The 13428-nt window shown below is 38.6% G+C and overlaps 1 protein-coding gene across 1 annotated transcript; it reads left to right on the top strand.

Moving 5' to 3' along the window:
* Positions 1-323: 323 nt before the first annotated feature.
* KBTBD3 (kelch repeat and BTB domain containing 3) lies at positions 324-12527 on the top strand (the record flags this gene model as incomplete). Its single annotated transcript, XM_084288140.1, has 3 exons — positions 324-351; positions 8280-8521; positions 10907-12527. Exons 2-3 carry the CDS (start codon positions 8298-8300, stop codon positions 12525-12527), a joined length of 1845 nt encoding a protein of 614 aa, XP_084144266.1. The 5' UTR covers positions 324-351; positions 8280-8297.
* Positions 12528-13428: the final 901 nt, after the last annotated feature.

Raw genomic sequence — 13428 nt, 5'->3', positions numbered from 1 at the left:
ACCCGGGGCCCCCTCAGGAGGCCCCGCCGCGCTCCTCACGCCCCCCCCTCCCAACCCAAGCGGTCGGTGGGAGGGCCCAGCTGGGGAGCTGCCAGAACCAATCCGATACCAGAAAAGCCCTGAGTGACAGGGGAACGGGCCAACCACAGGCTGATCAGAGAGAAGGAGGCTGGGCGGTGCCACCAGAGCTCTAGCGGAGGGTGGGCGGGGTTTTATCCAGATTGACAGCCCGCCGAGCCATTCCGAGGGAGCGACCGCGGAGAATGACACCGCAAGGAGCCAATCCGCTGACGGGGCTGCCGCCGGGGGGTGGGCCAGAGCGGGGCGGCGAGCTGCTGGTGGCGGCTGCAGGTGGGTGCGCGCTGTTCAGCGGGGAGCGCGGAGGTGGGGAGGGGGGCAGCTCTTCGCCGCTTCCACAGGAGCAGCGGCGGCACCAGGAACCGCCACGCCCCGGAGCCCGCAGTCGGGCTGCAAGAGGAAAAAACGGGCCGGCAGGATGAGTCCTCCCTTAGAATGAAGGGAGGCGGCGCATGGCGCATGCGCGGGCGGGTGGGTGGGCATGCGCAATAGCGGCACTGAAGCCGCTGCCCGCCCCTGACGGGCGGGGCGCTGTGAGGGCAGGGGCAAAGAAGGGGACGGGGACGGGGACGGGATCGGGGCGGTGTCACCGCGGGTCGGGCCCTGAAGGCCCCGTCTGGCCCCAAAGGCCTCCTGGGGCCGTTGCTTTGGGTCTGTGGTGGGCAGGAAGGGCTGAGGTGGGGCCATTTTGTTCCCCTGGGCTGCGGATTGGGGGCCTCGGGAGCGGGCAGCCCCGCTGGGCACTGTGCCTGTGGCTGCGCCCGTCTGTGCTGGCCGTCAAGTGATAAATAAAAGTAGTAAAGGGGCGTTAGGTCCAGCGTTTCTGAGAATCTGCTGTTATTCTGCACCCCAGCTCACTCTAGTGTGAAAAAAATAAAATGCTGTTTTGCCCCAGGCCGGGTGATGTGTTGTCTTCCTGCCCAAAATAACCCCAAGTATAACTGCATGCAGGTTGGGCTCTGCAAAATGTTTTAAATGCTGTAGTAACAGCTGGGGAAGAAAGTGTCTGAGCGAGGCATCAGCGGTGTCATTCGTTCCTTTTCAAATGTGATTCCCATTCTTCCCCTTGAGTTAAGCAAGGGATGTCGTACTCACTCCCTTGTGTGTTATTCACAGTGACACTGAGTGAAATGACAGCAGAGGAGGATTTAGTGCAGTCAGAAAAAGCAGGAAAACGCTGCTTACGAATACTAATTTTTATCTGACTCTTATCATTTCGACTATTGTATTCAGCACACTTTAAGGAGGAAATAGTGGCCTTATCAATATTCACTTAATGACTTGTTATATCTAATGGAATAGGGATCTTACCTAGTTCAAAAAAAAAAAAAAAAAAGAACTCTCAGGTCTGATTAATAAGTGTGACTTGTCTATGCTTTCTAGGTATAGAGATTAAAACATATACTTGAAAAAAAGTAGCTTATTTAATGAAATTTTTTAACAACAAGCATTACACATAAGCAAAGACTGAAGTTTGAGATGCACGTCATGGTGTGTAAGATAATGATGAGTAATTCAATATAAAGCCACATTTTGATTAGAGGTAAAATGGGCTAGAATTATAAATATGCTAAAATATCCTATAAATGTGTTCAATATTGCATGTACTCTTTGAAAATAAAAACTTATTTTTAATCACATACAGAAATTAAGAGACTAGAAAACCCAGTAACAGTAAAAGCAGCAATTTTTTTCTCTTCCGGAATTTGCAGTTATTACTTTTGCCAGAATTAGAAGTACAACATTGCATTTTAATTCACTTTTTTTTTTTTTTTTCTGAAAATGAAAATTATGATTCTTGACCTTTCTTATCTGAAAATAATTTCCAAAGGAACCTGATGATTTTAATAAATCTAGCTTTACAATAAAATCCAAGCAGTTTGAGTTCTCCTGATTATTTTTTTTTTGTCTTAATGGATTTATGTGTTTGTGAAAGGATATGCAATTACAGACTGCTGCTTGCAGAGAGGGAATCTTCCACATTGGGAATGTCTGCAGGAACCAGTGCAATTTCACTGCTTCCTGCTGGTACCATGCTGTTTCTTCTTCTTCCTTTTTTTTTTTTTTCTTTTCATGCTGTTTTTTTTTTTAATCACTTCTAAAGAATTCAAAACTTTAAAGTCTCTGTGTCACCTTTTCTTCTTACAGTACTGTCTCAGTATGTTTTATTGATAAATGCCACTTTTTTTGTGGAGTAAATGTCTCATAATGTCACATGCATCTTTTTTGATTGTCTGAAAATGATTGACTAAGTACTAATTTTCTGCGATGTTCACTTATTTATGAAAAAGCTATGAGACTGAGTTGCACTGAATTTCCAAGACAGGAACCTGGAATTCTGTTACTGTTTGAGACCTTAGATAATTGATACAGTGGAGACAAATAATAATAAAATACAGAAATGCAGAACTTTCTACTTAGTATTTATACTTCAATTGTCTTTTAATCCATTCTTGCCTGTACAGTCAACAATTAGAAGAGTTACCAAAGGTACCCTTTAGACACCTGTTCCATTCATTCTCATCTTGCTGAATCAGGAGCTGTTAAATTAGATGTGTAGTGGGAAGCCGTGTGTTTAAAATTTGACAATAAATTATTAATTTCTCCCCCTTTGAATAGATCAGGAGTGAAAACAGCAAATTGTCTTAATAACTATGTAGAGTACTTGAAATATTAAAAATAAATTTTAAAATATTCATTTAAAACATTGAATTTGACATACCGAACCTCCTGAGATTTTATAGCATTCTTACAACACTAAAGCAGTTGGAGGTTAGGAGGGAGTATTTTTTCAAAACTTACACTGTCTGTACAGTTAAATTTTGTATTAGAAAACTAAAGCCTCCTCTCAAAAATGAATAGAGTTTCTTCATCTTCATTGTCTTTCTTCCTAGGTACATAAAGTATTCTGTAAAATAACAGCATTTACAATCTCTCTTTTTTAAAACCCTTTTGTCTAGTAAGGCACACCAACCAAGTTGGGAGCAGGTGAGGTGACAAAGGCTGCTTGTTTCTCATGATAGTTCTCATAGGTTAAGAACTATTAAGAAATAGTATCTTTTCTCTTCTTTAATTTACAGAGTGTTGTATAGAGAGTGCTGCAGCACAGTGATATTGTGCTTTGAGATAAAACAGCTAAAGGGTGCTTTACAGTTTTTTGTTAACCTTTATTTGGTACTTCAGTGTTGAGTTTAGACTGTTTCGGATGTGTGCATTATTAGAGGAGAGAACATTTACACGGAGAATGTTATTTGTGCTGTGTGAATGCATTGGTCAAGTAAAATTGGCGTCCAATGTGCTGGAACAGTCTCGAGCTTCTGTTCAATTGCAGAGGTTCAGTCATGTTTATTGTCAGGCAGGCATGGCCCTGGCATGTTTTTTTCTCACAAAATGCTAGCTTAGGCACAATATTTATATATGTTCTATACTTTCACAAAACATCCATTTGGCTATTACAAAGTTGTATATATTTCTATATAGATTTTTATTTTACTATTATAAATCATCGTAAGAGTTTGGTGTTAGTCTCCTCCAGCGTTACTTTGTACCATGTCCTCCTCATCTGGGTGTTCATGCTTGATTCTTACTATGCGTGCCTTCATCCTTTCCTTGTTTAATAATTTTACCTCTGTTACCCACATAGAATGGCACATCTCATACCATTCTCATCTTCATTAGCACAAAATGTAACTAACCACTTTATCTGTTAGTCACAGCATCTAAGGCTATCTGGGCTGTCGGTTCAGTATGTAAACGCAAGTACTTTCTATGGCTATGTTCTGATTGTTATAACTGAAGTCTCAACTCAATCTGAATTTAGTAATATTCATAAAAGGAATATTCATAAAAAGTATAAAAGGCAAGTAAACAGCGCTGGGTGTGCGGGGAGTCTATGCCCCACCAACACGCACGCACGAACATCAAACATTCTAAATATACAGAACATTGCTTTACATACTAAACCCGAGTATGCCTATACATACGTACAATCAGGAAAGGTAACAAACAATCCTTTAAGTTCCATGACTTAACAGTCTCAATTTTCCATTCCTTTTGAACAATATGTCTTGCTTTAAGTTGTCAAGCAACTCAGCCTTTGGGCCTTATGTATCCTGTTCTTCCTGAATCAAAGAAAAACATATCCATCTCCTTTTCAAGGCCAGTGAGGCCTGGGTCAAAAGGCACGTCCAGGTCAGCAGGGGACGTAACAGCAAAAGCCTTTGATGGCTGTAGGCAGAGGGGCTGATGGTGTAGGGTGCCACCTCAAATGACACCCTAACGACTGCCATTACCTTACCATCCCCACTTCCTGTTGTTCAGGTGCCTGCTGCTTTGCCTTGCTTTGTGGCCAGATATGAAATGGCCATTTCTTGCCATTCAGCTGTCAGGTGGGCAGAATGTCTCACATCTCAAGTGGAAGTCTGAACAGGCAGCCTTGGAAGGTACATATATCTTCCTGATTATGTGTTTAAGTGGGGTTGATCTTAAATAAACATCTTTGTCAAATGTAGTTGTAGTGGCCAATGGGTCACTTTGTGATATGACTTTCAAGTGGGAAAACTTTAAGGGGGTTTGGTTTCATTTTTTAGAAAGCTGGGCTGATACTTACAGGTACACAGAACTCTGAGATTGGAAAAATCAATGATTAAATTCCCTTTGACAAGGCAGAGTGGCAACAAAGGGGATAACCATACAGTAAGAGCAGCAAATGATCAGCCATGACCAGATGGAGCCCACAAGCACAAAGATAGACAACAACCCAAGGCTCCCTTCTGTCAGGGCGTCTTCATCGAGGAGGCCATATGGCAGGTAGCTGAAGGGTTCCTGAGACTGTCGTCTGTTCCTCCCGACCTCTTCAGGATGCATGCCATGAGTCTTGCCGTTCTTATGGCCAGTGGTGTGTCTACCCAGTGACCAAAATGTGGCATTCATGAATACAAGATGTGAAAACATTAAGTACGTGAGCAAAGAAGCTTTGCTGAGTGGTGGGGTACCCTCAGTCTGGTCACATCAGAGACCACGTTTGGTCTCAGAGCAGGCAATACCCAGCCCCATATGCCAGTACCCAGAATCTGATGTGTCACATTGCAGGAGGTGCCAGAAGGCAGTTGTGTGACGAGTATCTGTGGGGTTGTGTGATGGAAGAGGGCCTGAGAAGGTATAGCTTTTGTGTGCCTTGGGAAGAGGACATATGGCAAACAGCCATACGTTAAGAAATAAAAATAGGAGATCCCAAGTCTAATGAACCATCTACTGAAATTCTGTTCATGGTAATAATTCATGTAAAGACAGGCTCTGTAACTGGAATCCTGTGTTCCTACAAGGAACAAAAATAAGAAGTCTCATTGCCCAGCTTTTCTGAACTCCAGACCTACGCAACATATGTCTGCACCCCCCATGTTTGAACTCTGCTGTCAGGAACTTGATCAAATATTTATAAATGTAATTGCAACTATTGATTAATTCATATGACTTTGTAGAAGATGCATGAAATAATTATAAATACTACTTGGCTCTGTTTTTAACATACAAAGTTTTAGCTGAATTGTTCAAGGTATTTTGTAGGGATATAAAATCATGAACAGATCGGTCAAACTGGTAATATAGTACCAAAAATATCGTATAATGCAGGAATTAGCTACAGAAGAAATGAGAATTGATGTATTTTTTTTCTACTGAAGCAGAGGGAGGAGTGTATTAGGCTAAACCATGGCACAGTATTATGTATATCTTCCTTAATGGTGGACAAAACCAGTTGCAGTACATCACTGAAAATTGCTTTTAATTTAAAATAAGGAGACACTGGTATCACACATTAGGATTAAGATGCACCAGATGAATAGTGAGACGCTGCTGAGAATTTAACCATCATGCTGTACAATAAATCTGGTAACAATGAAACAAAGATGAGCTCAAACCGGACTGAGTGAAGAAAAAGCTGCAAGAAATAATAAGCAAAAGAAAAATTCAGTCTCATAAATGGTGTTAGAAATTTTGGCAGTTGTTTAATTCATCCGAACAAATGTGGATGAAAAAGAGGATATCGTCACTTGATGGTTGTGAGTGACTAAATATCACAAAGGAAAATTAAGTCAAATGACAGTTTTGTCAGAAGAACAAATATGCGTAAGCATTAATAAATTGAATGTGTACTTAAAAGAACGCTTGCAGTCTTGTCATCAATAGTAGTGGAAAAGCCTTTCAGTGGAAATAGTGGTGGTAAAAGAAAAATTGGAAAATATATGCTTTTATGAAAGTGATTATATGATGTCTTTGCCTGCAGAGATGGACCTGATGACATTAGATGTTTCTGTGTTCCTTATACAATGATGAATGTTTCCGAAACTGGTAATTTTACCCACAGAAAACAAGTAGTAAGTCAGAGCTTGATACAGAAATTACATATAAAAGGAGGAACATGTCTACTATCTATTATCAATTCCAGAATTTGTTAAAAAGGTTTACATGTCCTTTAGAAAAATTTTACTTTACATAATGCTAATTAAACCTTGAAATTGACTTATTTTAAGTTTCGTTCAGTTGTGGGAAACTGATTTTACTGAAGTGACTGCTTTTGCAGGTTCAGTCTCTTGAGGAGTAGAATTGAAGGTCATAAGAAAATTCTAGAGAATTCTGACATACAAAAAAAAAGCTTTATGATTTATAGAAGTTGAGGTTTATGAGGCCATATATTATCAGAATAAATGGTGGTCTTGTTCTTCTGTATTTTCCTAGTTCCTCAGGCTTAGAATGGAAAGAGTGAATACATGAGATTGTCTGGCCATGGCAAGGAGAAGATGCCTGTTCCAAGGGTGCCAGTACTGGGAGCAAGATCAATGGATCTCTTCTATTCCAGGAGACATGGAGGTCTATTTGTGGTTGGAGCTACCTGACTAGATAAAAGCGTAGATCAGTCTGCTGTAAAAGTACCTCCCATGAAGAAGACTGCCTGATGGCATAGTTTGTTCTGAATGTATCACCTGATTAGTTAAGCCTTTTCATGAAATTTAAAAAGCAGAATCGATATTTTTATGGTCTCCGTGTTTGGCTTGGATTTTTTTATCCCCTTCTTTGTCAATTCAGGTGGGCCATTATCTATTGCTAATTGGAATTGGAATTGTGGAAGCAGAATCCTCTAATAGAAAAACTGTGCTGTGTTTCCTTAAGCTTTGAAATAGGCAAGCTTGACACAAGTTTCCAGCAAGGCCAGCTTATGCATCTGTAGCAGTATAAATACATCTCAAGACAGGTGTAAATAAAATATATTTAAAGTTTCTTTATGCCATAAAAGTGGAATAAAATATTTTTAATGTACAAAAAAAAAAAAAAAAGCAAAGCCCAACTTACTGTACAAACCATGCACTTTATTCAGTATAGGGCTTTTCACAAGAAAACCTCGTCTACTGAAAGGAAGATTGCATTGTCTTAAGTTTAAATCAGTTCTGAACCCAGTTAATGTTTACGTCTCAGTAAGTGGAGCTCGCAGCATGCAGCATAAGCTGTAAGCAAACAGCCGGCTTCAGGGGCAAATGTAGAGGTTGCAAGGTAAAGTCAGTGTCAATTACCTAAACACTCAAAGCTGTACTGTCACCAAACTGTCTCTAAATGACCCCACCTGGTAACCCCTAGCAATCCTGTGACTAGGCCAGGGTGTGTTTGTGCTGTTATTTTCATCTGGAGTGCCTAATGGGAATCCAGGAGCCTGTATCTCCTGTGCTCTGTAAGCCTTAGAAAGACCATTGGACTCCTTTGCGTTTAGGGGTTTGTAGTATGCAGATGAACCTTCTTAAAATCTAAAAATATGTAATGAAGTGCTCCTTTTCCATCTTCATTTTTCATCAAATTATAAGAGTGTGCTTTTTTTTTTTTTGAGGATAAGCCTAGGAATACTCTCATGATCATTAAAATCTGTATCACACTCCTTGGTATGTTCCCTGTGGACTCTATTGAAAAAAATCCTACAGGTAGGTACTATTTGTATATATGCTTTTTGCTACGCATCAGATATTTTACTTTTCAAAGTATGTCTTCTTTATGTCTTTTGCAAAGTAGAAGTATTATTATCAAATTCAGTGTAAAAGTCACTTAAATTTAGAACCGTACATAAGACTTGCAAACCAACTTCAGGATTTGTGTTTTATGGCATATTGATTAAAAAAATAATGAGACACTAAAATCCATTACTTATTTTTCCGTTTCAGGAGTAGATTGAAGAAAACATGGCCAATCAACGGGATTACATTAGCAGACCTATTTGCAATGGAATTTCTGTTCCTGAAAATAAAATCAATTCCTTAGTGGCTGAAGGTCATGGACAACAAATTCTAAAAGTACTACAAAAGTTCAGAGAACAAAATATATTTTTTGACTTTAAAATTATTGTGAAAGATGAAACAATTCCTTGTCATCGTTGTGTACTGGCAGCATGCAGTGATTTTTTCAGGTAAACATAATTTTGGCATGAGTTTGCAGGAAATGGCTTGTAAGTACTCTGGGAGGGAGGGAAGGAATACCAAAAAATAAAAGATAAATCACCACAATTTTCATATGTCTGCAGGGTTTTGATCAACATGGTCAAACATCATATTAAGGATACTTAAAATTAAAAAAAAATAAAAAATTGCAGTGTTATATTTCCAAAATGATATGAGGACCCTATGAATTTTAGATGCAAATAGCAGTCTGTACTGTGAAATAAAGATGTCAAACCATAACTGCATGACTCTGCTGTTTGGTAGAATTGAAACAAGTTGCCTGTACCTATACTTGAAGGACTGCAAAGGTATTGCTTGACTGTTTGGGACAGGCTATGTACTTTGCACATTTACATTGTGAAAGGTAACAGGCTGATTCCATATACATCTTGTATCGAACAATTGTGGATAAATTGTTTGTGGGGCTGGATTTTGTTATAATAAGATGAGTGATCAGCATAGTACAGTTTGTCTTCATAGTTATTTATCAGATATCTAATATTTTTTTCAAAACTACAGAGTTCAGCCTTTCAGCATGAAACAAACCTGTGATTTTCCTTCTGGTACTTAAAGCTATACATTCTTAAGGGACAGATTTTTCATGTACAGAATATAAATTTATGAAGAACTTTGCTGAGCTTTTCATTAGGAAGACTCAGTCATGCAATTCCATGCTGAAAATCTGTTTCCAAGTACACTTTTTACTGAAACATGAAGACACTGGTAGAAAGAGCTTCCAGTGGTAATTTTTAGAACTGAAGTAAGCACATGGTAACGTGGCCTTTTTACTACCTATAGTCATTTCAGGTTAAAATTTGCCAGGAGGGTTTGCATGTAACAGCTGCTAACAGCAGCCATCAAAATTAGACGTTATCCTGGAATGCAAGGCCCGTTTACTGTCTTTATGGAATAGAAAGTATCCACATCCACTACATGAAAGATTTTTCATCTGAAAAATTATATTTCTCACCTTCGGACTTCTCTTAGTTTTGGTTTCACTTTGTGAACCCAATATTCATCAATATTTTACTCCCTACTGGTTAACTTTTAAATCCAAAGCCTTTTCCTAGACTGCTTTCCTCCTACTGGTATCATTCAGTTGCTGTTGTGGGTAAGTGAAGCTGTAGTGCATTTCCTAGGCATCCAGCATCCTTTCTATTTTACTCTACAACTTAGAGATTTATATCATAGCTCTTGGGTCAATGAGGAAAGGATTCAAAAGATTGGGTTGTTTAGTATGTAAAAAGTTCTTTGGGATGTAAGTTTCTTACTGTAATTTTACCTTCTTGTTCAGGTGAGTTCCTGCTTTACCTGATTTTCACTTTCCAAAGAGTATGCTATACAGAGTGATTTATCTTTTTTTTTCTTTTTGGCTTCATAGAAGTATGGGATTTTAAAAATCACATGCTATACAGATATTAATTGTGTAACAGAGCTCCTTTTGTTAATAGCAACTACATTTGATATATTAATAATCCAGATGTAGTACTTAGTATTTTATCCAGATGTACTTAGTATTTTGAATCATTTGTCTAATTTTTCTCTAATATCATTTGTCAAATTCAGGAGCTGTTGCTATCATGTGCAGTAGTTAAAAGTTAAAAAGTAGTTATTGCATATTTAGTAATAAAATACTCAGTTGCAGTAAAATTTGGACAGACCTACTGATCAATAATGTTTGTTTCATAATGTCAACCATTCTTTGTATTCAGTCACAATCCACTTTCTGCACAAGATTCATTTTATCATCCAATACTATGTCAAAAGCTCATTTTTCTGACATCTGCCTGTACCCATAAATCTATCTGTCAACTCTATAGCAAAAATGAAGGTTCTTCATACTTTTCTCCTCTTTCACCACTTGTCCACTTTTATTACTGAGGCATGCACCCATCATCCATCCTGCCATTTGTTCCAGCCTGCAATTTTGAAGGCCTTCTTTTTCTCTTAATTTTCTGTATTCATCCACGGTGCATGACCTAAATCATGTTAGCTTTTTTTGCTATATATTTTTTAAATCTGCCTTTCTTTCTCAGTGTTGAAACTGATGCTGCCCCTAACATTTTCACATCTTTGTTCCCATTGAGAGCTGTAGACTTCATCTAACTCTGAAAATCCATAGAAAACACAGCTGCTGCTATCATTTTTATGAGCTATCACTTTGAATATGTTCTTATCACCACTCCTTTATGTCTGCTACCATATCAAGCAAATGTGTTGTTATTTTTGATAACGTTCACATTTTAGATCTATACAGCCATCCCACCTTATTATCTCCTCCTTCTCACATCAGCTTTCTCTTCTGTTTGCTAGATCCTTAATTTCTGTGTATATCTTCTGTATTTTATTCACAGAGCCATGTTTGAAGTTAATATGAAAGAACGAGATGATGGCAATGTTACTATTAGTAATCTATCACCCAAGGCAGTGAAAGCTTTTCTTGATTATGCTTACACAGGAAAAACAGAGATAACAAACGATAATGTGGAAATGCTCTTCCAGCTGTCATCATTTCTTCAAGTTTCACTCCTTTCCAAAGCTTGCAGTGACTTTCTAATAAAAAGTATTGATCTTGTGAATTGCTTACAGTTGCTTTCGCTATCGGAAAGTTATGGCTCCGACCGCTTATTTGATCACGCACTAGATTTTGTACAGCACCACTTTTCCTTGCTGCTCAGATCAAGTGACTTCTTGGAGATTAATTTTGAGATATTGCAAAAATGTCTTGAGGCTGATGAACTAGATGTCCCTGAGGAAGAATCAGTGTTGAAAGCTGTCCTTCAATGGACCAAACACAACTTAGAAACACGACAGAAATATCTGCCTAATTTGATCCAAAAAGTGAGACTACACCAGTTACCTGAAAAGACTTTGCAAGACTTCCTGCACTCTGAAGAATATTTACTGAAAAGTGCTAATTGTTCAGTAATAATCAATGATGCAGTTAAAAGTGTGCAAAACTTTAGTGGACTGTTTCCAGATGCACGCCCTTCAACGACAGAAAAATACATATTTGTTCATAAAACTGATGAAGATGGAGAAAACAGGCATACATTTTGCTATAACATCAAAACAGATAAATGGAAAGAACTACCAAATACACACATGATTGATCTTCCAGGGTCAAGTTTATCTAGCTATGGAGAAAAAATATTTATAACTGGAGGATGCAAAGGGAATTGCTACAGGACCGTCAGGCTTCATATTGCTGAACCGTTTCATGATGCCACAGACCAAACCTGGTGCTACTGCCCAGTCAGTAACGAATTCTCCATCGTGTCAGCTATGACAAAGCCAAGGACAATGCACACATCTGTTGTAACCTTAAATCAGTTGTTTGTAATCGGTGGAAAGACCAGAGGAGCTCAAGAAACCCGAAGTCTTTTGGATGTAGAATGTTACAATCCCCTTTCCAAAGACTGGAAATCTGTAAGCCAACTACCAAGGGGTATCTACTATCCAGAAGCAAGTGCATGTCAGAATATAATTTACGTTCTTGGCTCAGAAGTAGAGATTACTGACGCCTTTAATCCATCTCTTGACTGTTTCTTTAAGTATAATGCTATGACTGATCAGTGGTCGGAGCTTGTAGCAGAATTTGGGCAGTTTTTCCATGCAACTCTAATCAAAGCTGTTCCAGTGAACTGCACACTGTATATATGTGATCTCTCCACCTACAAGGTCTACAGCTTTTGCCCAGAAACCTGTGTATGGAAAGGGGAAGGATCTTTCGAATGCGCTGGCTTTAATGCAGGCGCAGTTGGGACAGAAGACAAAATTTATATATTAGGTGGTGATTATGCTCCAGAAGAAATCACAGATGAAGTTCAAGTCTACCACAGCAGTAGGTCTGAGTGGGAAGAAGTTTCCCCAATGCCAAGAGCCTTAACTGAGTTTTACTGTCAGGTCATTCAGTTTAATAAATATAGGGACCCCTGGTCATCTGTAATGACAATTTGCTCCGGAGAATTTTGAAACTCTTGTGTCAGATGAATCTATTTAAATGCACAAGATTTAGAATAGATTTTTAGGTATTAATTTGCAGAAAAATATGTACTGTTTTTGTTTTAAGTTATTCAGTTTAAATTGTCAGCTATAGACTTGTTTTTGAAAGGGTCCATAAAACTGTCACTCATTATATATAAAGTATTTTTAGTTTTATATACAAGTCTTCTCTGTAGTTATCTGAATTTTCAAAACACTACATTTCAAGAAAGAAGTTATGAAGAATTCATCTTGTAATGTGCCATTATTTCTGTAATAATCACAGTCAACCTAGGAGACAAATTGCTGAGTGAAAAAAGTACTTGTGATACTGTTTTCCCTATGTAACTGAAGTTTAAAAGAAATCTACATTCATGTGTTGTTGTTTTTTTGTCAGCTTTATCTTATTAGAATGACCTTAGCAAAGGCAAAAGCCAAAGTGACCTTCACAGCATTAAAACCAGGTATCTAACATGAAGAGACTGATAATTTCTGTCATCTTACATCAGCTCTTCTGTTTGACCAGTTTTTCTCCATCCTTGTGCCTTAGTAGTAGCTGTACTTTCCGTTGTCATCCCATAGCTGTGGCAAGAAAAACCTTGGTGCCATTTTGCAGGACGAGAAAGATTTCTACAGGGCGGATGATTCCTGTGGGAACTTGATGGTCACCTCAGTCGCTGAAAGGAAAAACGCTTTGAACAGAAGTCTTCCATCGCTGAAGTCTGCAGTGCTATCTGATAAGCAAGCTGCACAGTAAGCTTTAGTTGTTGCTTCAGTTAATTACGGGAAAAGTTTGTATCTTGCCATATATAAAATACAGTGTTACATAAATAACTCCCCATACCTAAAGTAAATAGTATTCTAAAGTGAAATAACACCTTATTATTCTTTT

The sequence above is a fragment of the Netta rufina genome (assembly GCF_964035555.1).
Source record: "Netta rufina genome assembly, chromosome: 1".
Lineage (NCBI taxonomy): Eukaryota > Metazoa > Chordata > Aves > Anseriformes > Anatidae > Netta > Netta rufina.
Note: the sequence above shows the minus strand (reverse complement) of the source record. Positions and strands in the feature narration are given on the sequence as shown.